Source organism: Kwoniella newhampshirensis, chromosome 4 (assembly GCF_039105145.1).
Source record: "Kwoniella newhampshirensis strain CBS 13917 chromosome 4, whole genome shotgun sequence".
Lineage (NCBI taxonomy): Eukaryota > Fungi > Basidiomycota > Tremellomycetes > Tremellales > Cryptococcaceae > Kwoniella > Kwoniella newhampshirensis.
In genome coordinates, this window is record NC_089958.1 from 1,064,020 (window position 1) to 1,084,944 (window position 20,925).

General features: G+C 51.3%; 6 protein-coding genes across 6 annotated transcripts; 2 read left to right on the top strand and 4 right to left on the bottom strand.

The window, feature by feature from the left end:
- Window positions 1-141: 141 nt before the first annotated feature.
- On the top strand, window positions 142-6,308 carry IAR55_002381 (uncharacterized protein; the record flags this gene model as incomplete). The annotated part of the gene is made up of 10 exons (XM_066945495.1): window positions 142-151; window positions 215-1,002; window positions 1,055-1,415; window positions 1,466-1,812; window positions 1,867-2,248; window positions 2,302-3,861; window positions 3,917-4,248; window positions 4,308-4,794; window positions 4,847-5,474; window positions 5,525-6,308. The coding sequence occupies 10 exons, from the start codon at window positions 142-144 to the stop codon at window positions 6,306-6,308; spliced, it is 5,679 nt and encodes a 1,892-aa protein (XP_066804184.1).
- Window positions 6,309-6,571: 263 nt separating this feature from the next.
- On the bottom strand, window positions 6,572-7,339 carry IAR55_002382 (uncharacterized protein; the record flags this gene model as incomplete). Its single annotated transcript, XM_066945496.1, has 2 exons — window positions 6,572-6,923; window positions 7,002-7,339. The coding sequence occupies 2 exons, from the start codon at window positions 7,337-7,339 to the stop codon at window positions 6,572-6,574; spliced, it is 690 nt and encodes a 229-aa protein (XP_066804185.1).
- A 986-nt stretch (window positions 7,340-8,325) lies between these two features.
- On the top strand, window positions 8,326-10,377 carry IAR55_002383 (uncharacterized protein; the record flags this gene model as incomplete). The annotated part of the gene is made up of 11 exons (XM_066945497.1): window positions 8,326-8,361; window positions 8,469-8,501; window positions 8,572-8,703; window positions 8,773-8,846; window positions 8,907-9,021; window positions 9,081-9,117; window positions 9,181-9,340; window positions 9,413-9,835; window positions 9,901-10,060; window positions 10,125-10,263; window positions 10,328-10,377. 11 exons carry the CDS (start codon window positions 8,326-8,328, stop codon window positions 10,375-10,377), a joined length of 1,359 nt encoding a protein of 452 aa, XP_066804186.1.
- A 609-nt stretch (window positions 10,378-10,986) lies between these two features.
- IAR55_002384 (uncharacterized protein) lies at window positions 10,987-12,274 on the bottom strand (the record flags this gene model as incomplete). Its single annotated transcript, XM_066945498.1, has 6 exons — window positions 10,987-11,143; window positions 11,281-11,484; window positions 11,545-11,639; window positions 11,715-11,795; window positions 11,859-11,909; window positions 12,257-12,274. 6 exons carry the CDS (start codon window positions 12,272-12,274, stop codon window positions 10,987-10,989), a joined length of 606 nt encoding a protein of 201 aa, XP_066804187.1.
- A 1,318-nt stretch (window positions 12,275-13,592) lies between these two features.
- IAR55_002385 (uncharacterized protein) lies at window positions 13,593-17,275 on the bottom strand (the record flags this gene model as incomplete). Its single annotated transcript, XM_066945499.1, has 19 exons — window positions 13,593-13,823; window positions 13,883-14,143; window positions 14,195-14,533; window positions 14,584-14,634; window positions 14,684-14,760; window positions 14,816-14,840; window positions 14,949-15,006; window positions 15,064-15,155; window positions 15,212-15,274; window positions 15,324-15,416; window positions 15,474-15,506; window positions 15,572-15,911; window positions 15,970-16,238; window positions 16,292-16,323; window positions 16,426-16,750; window positions 16,808-17,047; window positions 17,096-17,155; window positions 17,209-17,220; window positions 17,273-17,275. 19 exons carry the CDS (start codon window positions 17,273-17,275, stop codon window positions 13,593-13,595), a joined length of 2,604 nt encoding a protein of 867 aa, XP_066804188.1.
- A 47-nt stretch (window positions 17,276-17,322) lies between these two features.
- IAR55_002386 (uncharacterized protein) lies at window positions 17,323-19,891 on the bottom strand (the record flags this gene model as incomplete). The annotated part of the gene is made up of 7 exons (XM_066945500.1): window positions 17,323-17,464; window positions 17,514-17,760; window positions 17,811-17,894; window positions 17,946-18,618; window positions 18,676-19,113; window positions 19,204-19,735; window positions 19,818-19,891. 7 exons carry the CDS (start codon window positions 19,889-19,891, stop codon window positions 17,323-17,325), a joined length of 2,190 nt encoding a protein of 729 aa, XP_066804189.1.
- Between the last annotated feature and the right edge of the window lie 1,034 nt (window positions 19,892-20,925).

Consider the following 20,925-nt stretch of genomic DNA (forward strand, 5'->3'; position numbering starts at 1 on the left):
GACCGAGGAGAGCCGATCTAGGGCTGAGTAAGCTCCTGCTACTAGCTGACAAACCCAACAATCATCTTTCCTTGGCGTGGGAAAACTGCAACAACAAATAGCTCGGGAGATCCGCTCGTAGGCGAAGACTGCTATCGCAACATGCCTACCAGTGAGTTTGCTCGAGCTTCCAGATTCTATGCAGGTTGCATCAGATCTTAAGCCTTTCACACAGCACGCAACTCCTCTCCTCGTCCGATTCAGTCCCGGACACGGTCATCAACAATTGTCGCAACAGGTCCACCTCCACCAGGAAACAATCAACCTGGGCCACCCTCCATAGACGTATCCGCATCCTCCTTCCGTATCACCACCAATACGACCACTTCTGCTGCTGCTGAAGCTCTCGCTAACCTGAGCGGTGGTAGCCCTAGAAGACCAAAGCTGAAGACCGCTGTCACGGGGCATAACAGGGTATCGTCGTGGCCCAGTCCACCTCAAAGCGTCATGACGACCATGCCATCGGCGCCAGCAGTCCCGACACGCGGCAGCATTGATGCTGGTGTCAGCGGTGGGGGATTCTTAGATCTATCCGGTCTCAAACGAGAGACTGTGCCCTTATTGCTATACACCTACAAGCCCAATCACGCCCACAATCCTGCTCAACCGTCTCCACTTCCTTCCGCTTCAACTTCTTCCACTGCCGCTTCATCCCAAGTCATCATCAACTACGCTGCTCTACCTTGGGGCGCAAAACCGGGCGACTACCTCGAAATCCGACAGACTCATATGCGGAGACAGAGCCAGGATGTCGATCGTGTGCAGTATCTCGATGGAGCTACGAAGAAGAAATCACACAGGAGCCCTGCCTTGAAGGATATCAAGCCAGGGAAGGGCAGAGATGGGTATGTGTTCAAGCTGGGAGAGGACGTACCTAGCGCGAATGTGCACCAAATCCAAGTGCCAGATTCAGTTGCGACCGCATTTGGGTTTCAACACAGATTGGAGGTGGAAGTCAGGAAGGTGAGTAGTGACAGCATTGCACAGATATCCTTGGCTAATATGTACGGGCCAGATACAAGAGCCTGAATCTGCACATACCGATTACGTGGAGTTCTACTTCTCTCAATACCTCGGTCGAGCGGACATGTGGCGTCTGGGGATGTCTCTCGAAGGGATGACCCTGCATGTGGGCGAGAAAGTATCTCTTGCCGGTGGTGCTGTCCGAGCTGAAGTCAACTATATCGTACGGAGTGAGAAGGGGAAGAACGGGAAAGAAGATAAAAATCGGAAATATGCGAGTGGAATAGCGACCCCAAAAACCAAGACCATCTTTAGAAGTAAAAGCGCACAAGTCTACCTTTTCATTCAGCTGTGTCAGGAAACATGGGAGTTCGACGAAGACGGAGAGAGGTATATCGAAAAGGTCGTACATGGTGAGTCGGATTCTACGTCCCGAAGGGGAGTGATATTGACACTACCCAAGGCTACCTCCCTGAGCTATTTGCCCGTTGGGCAGATAAAGGCACATCTCACGTCGTTACCATCATATTCTTCGCCCGGATATATTACGATGACGATGAGGTCGCATATCTTCGCCAACACGATTTGACCGAAGTGTTGATGCAGGATTATGCAGGACGGTGGTGCAAGGACTTCTTCAAGGTTGCCATAGACTTAGAGAGGAGGAATGATTGGACGCAGGCTTTGCCGGAGATCAAGAAGCAGCTGGAGAAAAGCGAACAAGAGATCCTCCTGGATTATCACTTAGGTCATCTGAGTCGCAGAGGCGAAGACGGCGAGGAAGTCAAGATAGTCGGCAGGTGGAGTTTTGTGAGTACTGACCATCAACGCGGTGGTTCCAGAAGCAAGCTGACGGACCTCTAGGCTTACGAGGGCAATGCATTAGAGGCAATCAACCTTGCTTTAAACCCCTTCGACGAGCACTACGTAGATCGAGATTTGTCTCGTACGGGATTATCAATCAGTGTTGTAACGCCTGGAACTGGGCACTTCGCCGTCGACAAGAATCTGCTTCGACTGACGACGGAACGAATGGTTGATCATGGGATGGCTGTAGATTTCGTCTGCCTCACAAAAATGCCCCTGCACAGCGTTCCCTTGTTCAGTTATGTATCACATCGTCCGACAGGCCCTGTGAGCGAATTGAACCCATCGGGATCGAAAGCCAAACCTATTACGCCGGACTTGCTATACTTTGACGCCCATATGTCACATATCAAAGATACAGAGTTGGCCGACTGTTACTGTGAGTACACAATGAAGCAGCCCCGAAGAAGTGCTGATTGTTACCTCATCAAGCACTGCCCTCATGGATAAGCTGTTCTTTCTACGCAGTAACGCACGACAAACCATTCAGAGAAGACCGTTTCGTAGCGCGGTGTAAGATGTACGAGATTCAGATGCTCGGGATTCTCGACCACAACCTGACGACAGTCATCGTCCCCCTACTCGATGTCGAGGACACGCCAATGCCTCGTCGGCCCTTGACTGTCGAAGACCGAAAGGACATACGAGACAGTTTTGACCAAGATACCTTTGGTGCTGTCACCGATCCAGTGAACAAGTCCGGCTCCCCTCAACCTGATTCGGCCCCGGCAAGTATTCCTGCAAGCTACCAATCGGCGAGACTTTTGGCCGAAAAAGTGAAGGAGGAAAGATCGAACTCTATATCAAAAATAAGAAGTATCGGTTCCGGCACGAGGCTATCGCCCATCAAAGCAACGGCGGAACCGGAACACTCCGACCAATTAGGCATCAAGACTTCTGTCCGGGGTGCCTCGCCTGCTCCATCGTCGTTGAGTCTGAACAGAGGAGGGCGCGCCATGTCGCCAACAATGAGGCCGCAGACCGTCAATGCCATTGCCTCTGCTCGCGATGCGTCCCCGTTTGTTCCTGGAAGCAGGCATACTTCTTCCCCCAAAGCAGTGACTCGATCTGCATCTCCCTGTGCCGGTGATTTATCGCCCACTCTCGGAAAGCATCCTGGATCGCCTCCAAACATTGCGCGTGCAGCGTCACCCTCGCATGCCTCAATCGTTTCGCTTGACGGAGGCTCTGGGGCGTCGACACCACGGTTAACACCAGTGAAGAAACTCAAAAATCAGACCAGCAAGAGTTCGTTCGCGAGTCGATTCGGTGCTAGCTGGTTATTTGGATCTCTCGCAACGCGATCTCAACCGAGTTTTGCCACACCAGCCATAGAGACTGTAGCCCGGACAGATGTCGTGACTATAGTGGGCAATCGATCGAACTCTCCGTCGCCATCTCTTGGTACTCTCCCAATGAAATTGCCCAACCTCGAGGCCATTGTTACTCCTAGCACACCCTCTCCATCCAAAGATAAGGGACAATCTCAGGTCACCCAGCCGTTACCTATTGCTACGGCGCAGATGTCGCGCCATAAGCCTGTACAACATGCAGAAGAGGATCCCATCTCGCGGTCATTCCGAAACAACTCGAAGACTCAGGGCTTGTCTCGATCGCATGACGATTCGTCGTGGCGGAATCGTAATAATGCCTTCATGCAGTCGTCCCGTCATTTCACGGTTAATCCCTGTAAACCTTCGGCAGAGACGATCGATAGGATCCGTGACGCGGGAGGAAGAAGATGGCGCTTCGTGTTACCAGGACAAACGCAACAGCATATTGTCCAATGGCCAAGTCTACTCGCGCCTGCTTGTCTTCCTCTGACGACGGACTTCTTGCCAACACAGAAACAAAGTGACGAGCTGTATACGACGGGGACATACACTGTGCAATGCTATCTTGAAGATGGGGCTTTCTTGATCAGGGGTGATGCCGCAGAGACGAATCTATCGTTGGCTATGATGAGGGAAATGGTTTCTCAGAGGCTGTCTCGTGAGTGGCGGCTTACCTGATCCAGATGGTGATGGTTCCTCACTGTGTCATGTAGAGAACTTTCAGGTGATCGTTCTACCCCACGAGCTTACCGAGCCCGGCCAAGCCAGACCAATGCCAATCCATCTTGAGAAAGACGCCGACATCGGTGTTGAGCTAGTGTCAGGAGGTGCATCCGAAGTCCTCAAGAATGGTCAGGGTGCCATCTGGCTCTCTTGGGCAAATCACATACATCGACTGCTGTTTCACCCAACGAAGCAGGAGATCATCGTGCATTGGATGACAAGAAAGATATCTCATTCCACTGAATCGGTCCGTTATCGATGCTTGGTCTGGCCAGCCGGTATGAGAGGATATCAGCCTGGGAAGGCGACCTTCAATTACCCTGTGAGTAGCTCGAAACATCTGCGACAGCTTCATGTGCTGAGAATATGGATCACATTCAGGATGTAACAATGAAAGTCAATTATAATCACCTGGATCATCTTATCAATGGAGACAGGAAGACACTTGATCCTCTTCGATACTGGAGAACGAGATTTGTCCTCATTCCTTCCGGGAAAGAACCGGTCTCTTTTCCCGGAATGATGCCGAAGAACGAACATCTTGAGTCGGTCGACCTGCTCTGGCTTGGAGCGCAGAAGGTCATCGAAACCCTCAACCGATTTCTTCTGAAAAAATCGGACTCTCAATTGCAACCTGTTAGCGGTAGCTCGAGTCAGCAAGCACCTCTTCGAATCGTCACTACCACATTCGATCCTTCGACATGTGTTTTAGATGAAGAACTGATGATGGATCTCGAAAGGCAGATCAACGGCAAGGAGAAGACAGAAGGTGTCGGAAAGACTCTTGAAGGGATGACTCTGGCCGCGCTGGCGGAAATGATGTGTCAAACTGGGAATGGTCTGGTAATAAGGACAAGATGGTGGGAGGGTGAGTGTTGGAAGCCATTCGACACGGAGATACCTGACGAGGTTTTGCGCAGCGAGACAACACGTTTCATCGTTTACCGGAGCGCAGTTCTGCGAATGGTTGCAGAACACGTTCGAAGATGTGACGACCCGAGAGAAGGCCGATCAGTGGGCGAAATCGTTACTCGAGAAGGGACTGATCGAGCACGTTACCGGTTCTCACGGTTTCCTCGATTACTGGCATCTCTATTATCGACTTCGAGAGCCTTATGACCAAGCGCAACCGAATAAGCGTAACAACAAGTCTTGGTTTGGAAGTGGTTCGAAATTGGCAACAAACGGTGTGGCCACTCTGGCAACCGAAAATGGTCATCCACCCTCGTCAAACGGGCCCGCGCAGTCTGACTCGACCGGCACCGGCCAGATCCCAGCAGCTTCTTCGACATCGTCCAATGTCTCTTCCAGTAATGCATTTTCCTCTGTCAGCCCGCTGAACAGCCAAGGCGGACCGACTGTTAGTGCCAATGATGCCAAAGCCCTCTTGGCGAAGATATATGAGGATCCGAAGGAAGGGAAAGGAAAAAAGAAGAGGAGGATCAAGATGAGTCAGACAAGGGTGTTGGACTTGGATCAGAGTCGGAAGAGTGACAGGGCGGAAGTGGCGATCTTGCATGCAGATGTGGTACATAATGCGAGAAATGCGTGAGTGTGTGCGCCTTGACCAGAGCTCGGGACTGATCTATCATATCTAGGTTCCACTTTGAGTTGAACTGGCTGGGTGTTACTGCTGCGCTTCTGGATGAGCTTCGGCAGAAGCTCTCCGCCCAAGCAGAACGTTACGGCTTACGTTTCGTCGAGACGCCTGTCGAACAACTTGCTGACATGCCGCTGAAATGTGCATATCGCTGTGCGATTCCGATCCGCCTCGCTCTCCCACCGCCAGTGATCCCTGACCTTCACCTGCGACTGGTGGCCGTCGCCCACGGTACCGGTCAAGCCGAAAACTATTTCGAGTATTGCATTCTGACCAAGAAGTTCGGCTTCGTACTGGACGTAGAAGCGGCTGATCGATATCCCGACAACATCGAGGTGGTGTATAGCTACCGAAAGTCGAAATTCGATTATTCCCAATTCTGCCACAAAACCGGATTGGTTCTGGTACAATGTGTGGGCGGCGAGAAGGGTTTCTTATGGTCAGACAATCGATTGATTGTCTCAGCGCCTACGAGAAGAGGAGTGGGCAACAGGGTGGAAGAAGCAAGAGCTCTAAGGAAGGAGATGGAGGATTTCTGTGGTGATAGAGAAGCTCTGAGAAAGTTTTACGAAGAGGTTCTACCACCTCTACCTGGAGAAGTGGCAGAATTGATAGCGGAAGCGGCGGAGCCGAATGAAACGGCAGATGCTGAGGTGCAGGAAGAGTTGGGGATCGGGACAGCTGAGAAACACGTAGAAGAGGACGCGGTAGTGGAAGCTGATTCAGAGAAAGTCGCGAAGACTAGTACAGGTACTGTCTTAGAAGGCATGAATGATTTATAGATCTAGTCAGAAACAGGAATTGTTGTTGTATAGACTACATGCATAATGATCGCAAGAGTATTGTGCATTGATCTTCTAGCCACCGGCTGAAGTCGATCTCCGCAATCGTCTGCCTTGCGCCAACTTTGCTTGGAATGATCCATTAAGCTTATCCAGCCTGCCTGCTTAACACACTTCGATGTGGACAGTCGTTCATGGTTCTCCCACAACCTGTAGTCTTTCAAATCGTGATCAATCTCGTCATCAAATCCCGACGTTTCACTTTATCTGCTCTCACTTGATTTCGACCTGTTGTTCCGTCGCGGAGGAGGAGATACGCTTTTCGACGGTGAACGAGACGATGAAGACGACCTCTGTCGAGGTTTACGAGGAGGCGCCCTGGGGTCAGACTCTGATTCTGACGAGTATCTTCGTTTTCGGGGTGGTGGAGAAGCGGATCGACGAGATGACGAGGAATCTGACGCGGACAACGATGATGACGAGGCTGATCGGTGACGACGTCGTCGTGGAGGTGGTGAGCGGGATGAGGTTGAGTTCGAACTCGATGCGGAATCGGAATCAGAGTCGGAGTCGGAGTCGGAGCTTGATCCAGAGCTAGAAGGACTTGATGATGAGCTAAAGTTCATCCAACATGATATCGTCAGTATATGTCTTTGAAGCTCCAGACTTGTAGAAGGTAGATTGATCACTCACGCCCGCTTTCGACCTCCTTTGCCCTTCCCCTTCCCTCCATTCGTACTCTTCATCTGTTCCTTCCTCCTCTCTTCCTCCTTCGCCTTCAATATCTTGTCCGCGATCCCCCTCCCACCTGCCCCACTCCCGACCTTGAACTCTTCGGGGACCTCCACCGACGGCTTATCCCTCCCTCCCAATCCTTGCGCGAGCTGCTTCGTCCTCGACGGTCTGGGGACGTAGGGTCGCGCAGAGGTACATTGGTAGGTATGATGGCCTAGTTTGAGACACTTTTGACATCGGGTGTTGGACGAGGCTCTGTCCTTGTTCTGCAGTTGTCGAGGTCCGGTACGCCACATTGTGTGAAGCGAAAAACAATGATCTAATAGAACTGATAGAGTGAGAGAGCGGAAGAGCGAAGGAGGGGAAAGAGCGCCATAAGTGAGAGGTTGAGGTAGCGAGCGACAGACCGCAGACCGCAGACCGCAGACCGCAGACCGCAGACCGCAGACCGCAGACCGCAGACCACGGCACGCGGTATGTGACGTGGCTTTGGGGCAATCAGTGTCAAGTCACTGTGAACATGCGATGACCTAGAACAGCAATCATTTGTGATGACAGATGACAAAACGCAAAAAAGGAAGGCGTGACAGGGGTTCGAACCCTGGTTCCTTGGAACAGTTCCATGGCGGCATTGACTGAAATGCGAAGATCTCATCAAAACCAAGTGTCCTAACCACTAGACGATCTCGCCATGTCTACGACAGGATTTTGCAACATTATATGGAATATCTCCCTGGCCGATCAGGGATCCTGAATTTTTGTCCCGGCCGAATGATTTCTGCCCCTCCCTTATCTGTTTTTGTGCTTCGTCCAATGAGAACGGTCCATCCCTTATCTTTCGACAGAGTTCGCTTCTTGGCCCTCTTCTCTCTGACTCGATCCGACTTCTGACTGGTTGACAAGGGATCAAAAGATTCGGGAATCTCGGTCGAACACGATTTGCTCGATCAATTCTCTGAGATTTGGGATATATTTCCATTCCTAATACGAGGTCAGACTGTAGTCAGTTGGAAAGAACGGGAGTGTGTGCGGTTATGTTTGGTTTCAGCGGGTCCATTGGAAAATGGATGGAATGCCGTTGTCCGGGGATGGGAAAATGTCTGCGGGTGGGTGGAGTGAGGAGCAGGTTACGGAGCGGTATATATCAATAGATGCATCTTCGTCTATCCTTCTTACTTCTTCCTCTTCTTCTTTCACATACCACGAACCATCAAAAGTCAACTTTGCAGTCCCTTGAACCTTTTCCAGCGAGAAACAAGAAAGACGAAAACAAATCACCATCATGTCCAATCTTCCCATCGAAGCTGAATTCCAACAGGTACGTAACTCATTCCATCGTCATCGACGGTCTCACACGACGGTCGAAGCCGCCTGTTTTACCGGTGTCCATGACCATCGGAGAGCTGACTTGTCGCTGTCCATTAGGCTGTTGACGAGATCACTCAGACTCTCGAGCCTGTGAGTGTCCTGTTAACTTCATTCCCCTTCTTGAGCTTCTACCAACTAACCAATCTCGCCTGTCATCCAGTTCCTCGCCAAGAACCCAGAGTACCGAAAGGCTCTCGAGGTGGTCCAGATCCCCGAGCGGGTCGTCCAATTCCGTGTCACCTGGGAGAGGGACGACGGTTCTATCGCCGTCAACAGGGGTTACCGAGTCCAGGTGAGTGTCGTCGCACGTCCACCACGGTTATACGGTCCTGTGCTGACTGACCATCCTGTACTCACACAGTTTAACTCGGCCCTTGGTCCTTACAAGGGTGGTCTCCGACTTCACCCCTCCGTCAACCTCTCCATCCTCAAGTTGTAAGTCCGCCCCGCCCCTCTTTCTGATTCCCTCAAGAAGCGAGCTGACCATGACCACAGCCTCGGTTTCGAGCAGATCTTCAAGAACGCTCTCACCGGTCTCATGATGGGTGGTGGTAAGGGTGGTTCCGACTTTGACCCCAAGGGCAAGTCGGATGGTGAGATCCGAAAATTCGTGAGTCCATTCATGTTCGCTGACATCTCGCAATCGCTGATCGAAATAATCACTCGCAGTGCTACGCCTTCATGCAGGAGCTCTCCCGCCACATCGGTGAGTCACCCGGATTCACGAAGCCGCACGGACCCAGCCACGTGTGACTGACTCTTGAGATAGGCGCCGACACCGACGTCCCCGCTGGTGACATCGGTACTGGTGGTCGTGAGATCGGGTTCATGTTCGGTGCTTACAAGAAGTACCGAAACGAGTTCTCCGGTATCCTCACTGGCAAGGGTGCCAACTGGGGTGGTTCGTTCATCCGACCCGAGGCTACTGGGTGAGCGCTTGCATCTTCATATCGATGGAATATGACGGTGGCTGGTGCTGGTGCTGATACAATGAATCTTAGTTACGGTCTCATCTACTACGTCACCGAGATGCTTCGAGACCTCGACAACACCGACTGGAAGGGCAAGCGTGTCCTCATTTCCGGTGCTGGTAACGTTGCTCAATACGCAGCGTTGAAGGTCCTCGAGTTGGGAGGTACCGTCCTCTCCCTCTCCGACTCCCACGGTGCCCTGATCGCTACTGGCGAAGAAGGATTCAAGGCCGACGACATCTCCAACATCGCCACCATCAAGCTCGCCCGAAAGAGCTTGACCGCCTTCGACGCCGGAAGCAAGTTCCAGTGGCACGAGGGCAAGCGACCCTGGACTCTTGTTGAGAAGGCCGACGTCGCTCTTCCTTCTGCTTCCCAGAACGAGCTCAACGGCGAGGAGGCCAAGGCTCTCATCAAGGCTGGTGTCCGATACGTCGCCGAGGGTTCCAACATGTGAGTGATTTCGATTGATCATGAAGCCATCGAAACCGTGCTGATCCAGTACCTTTTTCCAACAGGGGTTGTACTCTTGAGGCTATCGAGATCTTCGAGAGCTCCCGAAAGGCAGTCAAGGATCTCACCCAGACTGAGGGCATCTGCTTCTACGCCCCCGGTAAGGCTGCCAACTGTGGTGGTGTTGCCGTGTCCGGTCTCGAGATGGCCCAGAACTCTCAACGAGTATGTAGCTCTTCATCCCTTTATCACAACTTCTCACGACCTAACCTTTGATTCCCATTTGTAGCTCAAGTGGACCCCTGCCGAGGTCGACGCCAAGCTCAAGGACATCATGGTCACCTGTTACAAGACCTGTTGGGACACTGGAAAGCAGTACGCCGAGGGCGGTGCTGTCCCCTCTCTGGTCGCCGGGGCTAACATTGCGGGTGAGTCGGTCTCGACGTCCTACAAATACTACATGCACCTTTGCTGATATCTTGTCGTCCTCAGGTTTCATCAAGGTTGCCGACGCCATGCGAGACCAGGGTGACTGGTGGTAATCCACTCTCCCCATCTTGTGGGACAAGGCGGCGCTCCATCCCTTCCTATCGCGCCTTGTCCTTCTTCGTCCCCCAAAACACTCGACTGAACGGGTAATCGGATAGAGTGATATATGATCCGTTGAACAGGCGGAGTCGCAGATTTTGTATTATACCATGGTAGTGGAAACCACGTCTTTGCTTTACGAGGGGTTCTCATCGCAGGCGAAGACATTGGATAAAAATATATGAAAGTCGCATGCTAGAAGTACATTTTATCTGTTAAATCTGGGAACAAGCATGAAAAGGAAAAAGGAAATATTGACGTCCCCACTCCTGACTGGCTACTTAGGTATCCCGAACGCTGATGTTTGTAGAAACAAACCCTCCACTCCATCCACCCTTCCTTGATACCATTCGCGAGATCTCTCCGATATCTCCCAAACCCAAAAGCGTGTGAAATGGAGAAAGAGAAAACCATCGCCCAACATGACTGGTTCAGAAGTAAAGACCACCGCTATGTCACCGACCGTGCGAATTCGTCGCTCGTCGCAGCTCTTTTCAATATTATCACCATCGTCATCGAGCATCATTATGTCCGCCGCTCCTCCCCCTGACCAAACAGCCCTCTCAGGACTCCATCTCCTCGTCCAGTCTCTTCGCCAGGCTGCTTGCTTTGACAGGAGACGAACCGAATCCGCCAGCGTGAGGGTGTTGAATAGGGAAAGAACTTGGATTACCGCCCTCGCGGAGGGTGCCTGGTGGTGAGATGCGAGGGTTCTGGCTACTGTGAGAACGCATTACATCAGTGCCGGTCTTGGGCTTGTTATGGAGCGACACCTTGACGGAGACGGTGGGGTTACATTCGGTCGAGATAAGATACGAGAGAGTGGGAGCGGTGAGCAAAAGATCACAGTAACGTACCTCTCACTGCCTCGACGTTGATGTCCGTGATGAGCCGGCATCTCGATAGCTTCACTAGTCGCCGCAGGACTGATACCAACTCCAACTCCAGGTGTGGAGGGTTTCTCCGAAGTGGGTGAGTGGCCGTCGCCGAAGCCGTTACCGGTAGGTGAAGAGGAAAGGATTCCTGCGGGTTGGCCAGCAGGTGGGGAGGCGTGAGGGACACTGCAACGTGGTCATCAGTAAGATTGAAGAGAAAAAGACATGAAGTGATGTTGCACTTACGCTTCGGGAGTGGGATGGGCTGTACCGGATGGTGAAGCGGTAGGAACGCCGGCTTTCGACATCATATAATCTCCCGAATCGAAATACTTTCGGTCCTGTGCACACGATCTCTCGTCAGCTATCAGTACCCCATACACCTCAGGCTTCACAGAGTGAGGTTCCAGACTGACCTTCTGCATCTTGGTCAAGAGGTTCTTGCCGGGGACTTTGCCATACATCTTGAACGCCTTCTGGTCCTGTTCGCTCATTTGCTACGAGACGCATTGACATCTCGTCAGCATTGTTGACGTGGATATGTGGGAGGATCTACGTACCGAGATATCGACCTTATTCTGAAGGACAGGTGAAAGCATGGTTAGGTCAGCCTGGTTCGATGTGGACAGAGATAAAAAGGTCGTGGATCGATAAGGATTCAACGATATGGAGGAGGATCAATGGTTTATCGGGTAATGCACGAGGCAGAACAAAGGATTCCCCGGTACGGTGTTGACGATACCTCCGTACAGGTTGCTCCATCCCGATCGTTTGTCAAAGGCGCGGTGTGGTCCTCTCCTCTGGCTGGAAGGGAGATGGCAGTTTCGCTTCCTTTCCCACGTGAGGTGAGATAGCACCAACGCGCTTGTCCTTACTCCATCTTCCTCGACGCATGTATCCTCTCCACAACCGGACGACACCCATCCCAGTGCAGACGGCGATAGACGCCAACACTCACCATCTTGTGAGGATTCATCGTGCCCTAAACCCAATGCAAACTCGTGACGATCCACCAGGACGATGCAAAACGTTGCTGGATGACAGGAGGAATAGATGTCCGCGCGATCTTTCCGTCTGTCTCGTGAGATAGAGATCGTCTATGCTTGGCGAGAGAGCGGAAGCAGGCTTGAGTTGGGTATCGACGAACGGACGAGCAGGTAGGTGGATCAGGAGATGATGGAAAGGATGGATGCTCCTTTGATTGATGCGGCTCCACGAGAGGATCTGGGTGATGGTCGGTTGTGAGCGAAATGAAAGACTTAACTAGTGGTGGGTGATGCGTTCAGGGTTCCTTCCAGATTTGGTAACGAAGCTCGGGGCCACACCTTTCTCGGCCTTTCTGCGATGGGAGCGTGTATGTATGTCTGTGTGCGTGTGTATATGTGTGGGTTATGCAGCAAAGGTGGTCAATACCATAGAGGATGGGAAGGATGTATCGAGCAAGGGTTGAGAGGTCGAGGTCAATGAATGCCTTGGGTGGTGGTGATGGAGATGGAAAGGATGCTATGGTGGGCGGGGAATGAGAACACCAGACGGACCACCACGACTGACTACCGCTTCAGACAAGGCACGTTTCAAATACAAATCAATATCAACTCACCAGTAGTCAGTTAGTAGTAGTTGTAGTGGTCGTAGTCGTAGTTGTATGGGTCACTCTAATTACCGGGACCAAACCCTTTCTAATGCAACAACAGGGACCAGCACTGCGAGCAGCAGTGCGAACCACCTAATCAGGCAACTGTTCAGAGTAGCGTCATTCCCCTGCCTATTGGTACCAGTACCAGGATTTCACCTGTTAGCGTGTTTTCTTGTATGAATACTCTTCGACTGCAAGGTCCCGGGCGTCACGCAAGCACTTCGAATTCACCATCGCAGTGAACGTACGTTATCATGGGGGTTCAACGAGATGTGATGGAGTGCGAATGAGATACGCTATCTGACCCAGGCAAGAAAACGGCGTACTCAGTCATCAGAACCGGATCTGAGAGATCATGGGGTCATTTGACCTCTGCGCCATTGCAATAATAACCTTCATCTTGTCAGACCAGCACAAGAGGGATTAAGACAGTCCTAAAGAGGCACACATGAACTTTATGTACCGAGTCTCGCACAATCGAGCCCTAACGCCCACAAGGACGTCTTGCTCTGCATATTCGGAAGCAACTTTGAGCAGCAGGGCAGTGATGGCGCTGGTCACCGCGAATTGCATCACCAAACCCGATCCTGACAAGCATTCCAACTCCGCTGCTACTAGGATATATAACTATTATCTATGACTATTCCGACTCAACTGATCATCCCTCCATGGCCTGGACGAGTTTCGCAAAGTAACTGTCCTTCTTCTTTTTCAGCACATCTGGAGAGTCAAATTCCAAGACCTGTCCTGCTCCCAACACCAAGATTTTGTCATAGTCCATGACTGTAGAGAGTCGATGGGCCACGGTAAGAACGGTGCAGGAGGAAGGGAGTGATCGGATTGACTTTTGGATCAGAGCATCGGTTTCAAAGTCGACTGAAGCGGTCGCCTACGTTGTGCATAACAGATCAGCGTCGTTTGGAGCCGATCAGAAGAAGAAAATTTTACCTCATCAAGAATCAAGATTTTGCTGGCTCTCACCAAGGCTCTAGCAAGAGCGACAAGCTGTCTCTGACCTTGAGAGAGGTTACCTCCCCCTGCAGCGATCTGCGTGTCAAGCGACAGACGCTGAGGAGTGACAGCACCTCCTTCATTCTGCGGTTGACGAGTCTGACCCAAACCAGAAGCTTGCAGAGCGTCGTTGAGCTCAGCATCGTCGTGCTCTCCGAATGGATCAAGATTGAATCGAAGACTGCCAGAGAGAAGAACCTAGGCAACGAGGCGTTAGTCCGGGTCAACTCGCGTTAAGTAGTCACTCACCGGATCTTGCGGGATGATAGTTACGTTCGACCTCAAATCGTGCAAGTTGATGTCCCCAGTGCTTACACCGTCAATCAACACTCGACCAGTAGTAGGAATCATCCTGAGGAGAGCCAATGCGAGGGTCGATTTACCACTACCGGTTCGGCCAACGATGCCGACTTTCTCTCCACTCGCGATCGTCACTTCAAGATCATTGAGAACTCTCGGTCCGTCGTGAGAGTACTTGGCAGAAAGCTTCTCAAGAACGATTGCGCCCGAAGTGGGCCAAGCGGCAGGAGGTTTCTTGCTTTCTACGTCTTCGGGCTCTTGGTCAATGATGAGGTAGTCGTTGATACGCTAGAGGCATTCAGCTGGCGATTAGAGCGTCAAGAAAAAAATTGACTCACCTCGACAGAGTTGCCTTGGACTTCCATCTCGTTGACCATTCTCACCCACCACTACGCAAAACAAGTTAGATACGAATATTGAATGCGAGAACACACATACCAGTATATACGATGAGAAGACGATAGCTTGAGAGAGGGCGAAACCAGAAGTGGAAGCATCGAGGCGTGGGCCATATACTAGGAAGGCAGCAAGCGCTGAGGCAAAAAGTCCACCTAGCATATCAATCCGAACAGTGATCCATCGGTTGAGGTTGTAGCTGAAGCGAACGGATTAGTTCCGTTGATGACCTGGAAATGGCCATAAAGAGCTCACAACTACTTGTATGTCAGCAAATCCGACTCAGAACGATACCAGAGATACTCACTGCAGTAGCAGACCTAGTATACTTGTCGGCACGTCTCTGAGCCTCAATGCGAACTTTCCTGTCATTCCGAATATGCTAAGCACTGTCTGTGTGATTCATGTTCAGCGCCACTCACTGTTGCGCTCCATATGCTCTAATTGACACGATACCGTTGAATGCCGCTGAGAAATGAGAGAACAAGGGACTCTTCGCATTCGACATTTCTCTCTGCATTCCAGGAAACGTTAATCGACGAGACATTGCGAGCCGCAAGGGGGACCTACCTTGACGCTGAGCTGACCGTGAATGTACAGTTCTCCAAGGAAACCTCCAAGCACACCGATAAGCTGTGGATGATAAGCAAACGGCTCAGGCACCACACAAGCGCGGACTCACGATAGCAGGGATGGAGAAGAACGGGACAAGCACCACGACCACGACAAGTTTTAGGATGAGGCCAATAGTGATCTCAGCAACTCCTGCGAAGGTCTGAAAGGAATACGGGTAAATAACGGCTTTGCTTTATCTGAACTCTCCCAGGCTCACCTCCGTGAAGTTGGAGTCGATGGTTTTGATGTCCTGCAAGTCCAGTCAGCAACACCATCGTATATATTCATGATCATTATGGGACAGCAAGTACTCACTTTGGTGAATCGACTGATGATTCTTCCAACAGGGGTGGAGTCCAGGAAACGCATATACGCTCCGAAGACGCGGTTCACTAATCGTTTGTGAACCTCCCTGGAAGCTTTCACGGCGCCGAGATAGAAAAGAACGTTCGAAGCACCAAGAGTGATGATACCGATCAAGACCAAAGCGAAGTAGAGGCCAAGGTAATAGACAGCCGACACCTTTCGTGGATCGTCCGCCTGGTCGTACGCTCGTGCCCAAATTCCAAGCCAGTAGTTTTCGAATGAGACCAAAGCCTGACTGCCTAGAAGGAGACCGAAGTAAGTGAACCAGAAGATCGGGCCGCCAAAAGTTCTTTTCAAGATGTCAGCATGGTGAAATCTTGTCAGGCACATCGAACAGAAACACTTACTTGAAGAATGTAATCATCGCCTGCCGAGAGATTCGCCCTTCAGCCTTCTCCTCTGCTTGGACAAGCTTGGCGATAGGCTTCTTCTCCTCTGGTTTTGCCTCTTCCGTTTCAGCCTCCTGAATTTCCTTCTTATCCTCCTTGTCAATGTCCTGGAGCTCTTTGCTGGACATTACACCTTCCTCGACCGGGCCCGAGCTTCTGATGCTTCCGTTCTCGTTGAGAACCACGATGAAGTCCGCAACAGGGGCTGCGAGATGGATATGATGGGTCTACCACTACTGTCAGCGCAAAAAACTTCAATGTAGCTCAAGACGTCACTGACGACAAGGAGAACAGTTCGGCCCTTCATTAGTTCTCCCGCAAGAAGGTTGTCAATAATCCACCTCGAGGTGAGCGTATCCAGCGCGGAAAAGATGTCTGCGTTGGTAAGCTACTTTCACCAGCTTATGCACTCACCATCAAGAAGCACGATATCAGTCTTGACATAGACTGCTCTAGCCAACGTGATTCTCGCCTTCTGACCACCACTGAGGGTAATACCTTTTTCTCCAACTTCAGTCTGATCTCCGTCGTCGAACAATTTCAGATCTGGCTCCAGACCGCAAGCGCTAATAACCTTCTTGTATCGGTCTTCCTCATATGGCTCGCCAAAGAGAATGTTATCTCGGACGGACTCAGACATACACCAACTCTCCTGAGCGGCATAGCTTACACCTCCGTCTCTTGGTAGATGGAAGAAGGAGCCCTGTTTTCGCTCGAAATGAAGTTCGCCGACAAGGGCCTATGAAATCTGTCTGCTAACGTCCCCGTCCTTATAGACACCAATCGAGCTACTCACCTTGAGAAGAGAACTCTTACCACAGCCGGTCGGGCCAGCAATGAGATTGATCTTGCCCTTGACGAATGTGAGGTCTGAGATTTCGAGTTTGTAATCGATGGCACCATCCTTATCAGTCGGAATACCCCAGTTGAAAGTTGCGTCGTGGATCCGGATCAGACCGTCGTTCTCAGCTTCCAGTTGCTCTTGAGGCTTGATGGTCACTAAAGTACCCTCAGAGTATTCATCGATCATCTCGCTCTACCAGCAGATCAGATTTTGTTTCAACTCTTGACGTTTGTAACTCACTTTGAGCAGGAACTTATTCAATCGTCCGATGGACACCCAAGCAGTAACGACCGAGTTCCCCTGATTGGCTGAAGCATGAACAGACGTTTCACCCCATCCTTGAGAAGGCTCACGAGGTAGAAACACTACAATTGTAATCATCAGTTCTGCTCATCGTAACAAAGCTAGGTCACTGACCATGCCAAGCTGATTTTTCAATAACTCAAACACGGTCATACTGGTAAAGACTATAAGATGATTAGCTTCTGTATGAGCTTGAGGTTCTCACCTTTGGCAGCGGTCAACTGTCGCTTTTGAACAAGTGTGTACATGGCAAAGGTGACGGTCATTGTCAACACGGGAAGGATGATGTTCAACAGATTGGTCGCGCTACGATAAGGTCAGCATCGATCGAAATAGTTTATAATGAAACGCTTACAGTTCCAACAGTCGTCTCTTCCATAGAAGGTCCAATTCATCTTCTCGTTTGGCTGCGACCCGTTGCTTGATCCTGTTTTCCCAACCGAACATCTTAATAATACGAAGGGCTCCAATAGCTTCCGTGATTGTGTCCACGCGAGAGTCAGTAGCCGACATTCTCTTGCGTTGTACATCGGCGCTCATTTTGGTGAGCAGACCAGGAGCAGGCAGTGTGGCGGCCATGACGATCATGCCAATGAAGGAACCTAAAATCAAAGTCAATACCGACTTTCGGCTCGACTGCGCTGACACTCACTCCAGCTGAGGATTTTGTAGAGCAAGACCACGCACAGCGCGAACTGGATTGGTGTATAGACGAAAATCAAAGCGAGGTCACGTCCTGATTTGCGAGTCAGCTTCATAACGTACATGAGCTCGCTATCTAGCTTACCTTCGATAACCGACTCGATATCAGAAGCCATCAGGACGTTGATTTTTCCAGCCAAACCTTGCCCTTTGGTCTTGTTTGCCTCGTCATCCGCTGCTGCCTTGCGATCTACCGCCTGTTGCTCGGCATTTTTGTCCTGATTAGATCCGCTCGAGCTTCCAACTTCCGTGCTGTCATTCGAGTCGTCTGTGTTGACGAGATTTTCGGTCGGCACACCAGGCGGAAGATCGACGACTTCCTCGACATTGATGGCGGGCAAAGCATCCTTTATGGTCTCCGGCTTTTCCTCGTCCTCATCGTCCACAGAATCCTTCATCCTAAGTCGGAGAGCATGATCAAACAGCAACTGTGTCAAAAGCGCCTCACTTCGCACTAAAGCTCTGGTGGTGGTGAAGATGTAAAACTGAATGAAGAGTGATCCCAGGGTCGGTCCAAGGAAGAGGAACAAAACCCAGACGAAAGGTTTGATTGTATGTCCTTTACCATCGGTTTCCAGATAGCTGAGCAATTGGTTGATACCCACCGAACCAGACAGTTCAGCGATAGCCGATAGCGCTGCTGTCACCGCGACTATGATGATCTCCTTCTTGAAGACAACAGCCAAGCTTATCACAAGGTTACGATCCTTGAGACCTCTTTCTCGTCGACGAATGGGATCAAGTTCGGTCATATGTTGCTGAGTATAGTGGTCTGATCAGTCTTCGAACCAATAAGAAGGTCATCACTAGCTCACCTTATATAGGTATTCGGCACGATCATAGTCAGCCAAGGGATGAAGCTGCTCGTACGGTAGAGCAGGAGATTTCCACGCCCTCAAGACCAAGCCAGTCATGAATTCGAAGAAAACGTAGAACAGCAATGGCGCGGTTTGCTCGGGGTGGATGTCTTCCTCGGGCGTGGGGTTTGCTGGGTCGACCGGAATGTACGTCCTAGGTCGGATCAGAGGGATCACCACTGCAACGACGGAAAGGAGAGCCACTCTGGACCAGGTGATAGCGTTGGCAATGTCGGCTGGTACGAGGTTGAACGTGCATAATGGCCAAATATCCCTGTAGGCGTAGAGGGCAAAGCCAAGGAGGAGAAGAATGTCAAGATGAGTGATCAGATGTCGTCGAAGTGGGGTAGCGGGTCGCAAAGTGAGTAGAAGGAAAGAGATGATCAGGGTGTAGGTCTGATGGTCGGTCAGCTCCGTGTGTGTGGGAGATGGGTGCGAGCTACTCTCGTCATGGGATCGGACTTGTTGATGCAATCTTTCACTCACGTAGAAGCCACAGACCCCAAACTCCCCCCATTCCAGACTCGAATACTCATCCAGAGTCGACTTGTTATGCTTCCCTTTGTGATGCTTCTTCTCTCCATGTTTCTTTCCCCAATGCTTTGCCATGTCCTCGACACCATTCTCCAGCAGACCCATCGAACTCTTCTTGTCCGGCGACTCGGCCTGAATGGCGGCATACACGCTCAGGCCCAAGAGCGCCCCAAGACACAGTGTTCGAAGGACTTCGAAACCGAAGAGGACCGATCCGTATTCCTTCATGGACCGGATATGGGCTCTGAAGTCTGACATGAACCCGCCAGAAGGCATGGTGACCGGAGTAGGAGGGAGTTCAGAACCGTCGACATCCTCATCATCGTCTGCGAGGGCGATGGGTTGATATCGTTTCGAGGTGAAGAGTTTTCGGACGAGTTTGTATAACCGAGGGATGATGTATGAGAGGATCAAGATGGCTATCGAGATGACTACCAAGAGAGGTAGGAAGTACAGCGTATGTCGAAGAATGAATGGAGGGGGACTGTGCATGATGTACGCATCGTCAGCTGCCAGGTGTTACGCGACGCGGATAGTATGCAAGAATTGAAGAGCTCGGAACCGACCTGTTCTTTTTGCTGCTCCTTGCGACCTCTACCAGCTCTGGGACAGCCGAGAGGATAGACTGATCGATCTTCATCTTGGACGCTGACACCGGTCACCGAGACCTTGATGAGTGTGTCAGTGGGTATAGATGAATTACGATTACCTCGAGGCCAAACAAACAGCTACGACGGTTCTCAAGAGGAAGAGTGTGTATGTGAAAGAGAAGGAAAGGTGGGATGTGGTGTAATCGAGTCAGCTGTGGTTGGTGGGACGGTTGGTGCAAGTTGAAAGATAAGAAATCAATAAAATGGTTTGATGCCTCGGATCCGGGAGTGGACCGCGTGGGTTTATGCGTCTACACGCACTGCACCATACGAGTCTTCTGGATCAGTCAGCAGCAATGACCCTGTCCTCACTGGCTCATGCATGACAACAGCTCCACTCCCCTACGGCTTCTTCTGCTCTAGTACTGTTGCTGCCGTGCTCGACATGGCAGTCAAGGGAGCGGCAGACTCAGGCTCGAGAGTGCAATCGACACCACGCAACGAGATCTGCTGCAACTCGGATATTGCAAACCGCACATGAATCGCCCCAAATTGTCGAGTGGGATATAGTCCACCATGCTGACAGAGGATGGGCGCCTATCTGTGCAGGATAGATAGAGGTGACATGGACGCACCGCACTCACGGGATCTGCCAGGGGGAGCTCGGATGCTCGACCAAGCAGAACGGAAAAGGCGATCCTCGGCGGTCCCGGCACATAACCGAGCCAGATACGGACCAGACCGTCGGCGAAGATGAGTTGGCGTGTCCGGGCTGTGGATCTCAAGCAATCCGTTTAGCTTGAGGATGGACAGCAAATTTTTTCAACCTGCCATCTACCATTGGCAGAATCGAGATATCTGTACTCAATGTCAGAGCCAGCCTGGTCTGCTGGCAGAATCCGTCCACCATCGAGGCTCACTTTTCGACTCAAGCCCACATACTGACCCGCGCATTCTTCTAGTCAATATCGCAACATGACGAGGCAGGAAGTACCTCACACACCATGAAGAGAAGCCCGAAATTCCTCATATGTATGCACTGAGCTGGTCGACCCGCTGTCATTGATGATGCTTCTTCCTCTTG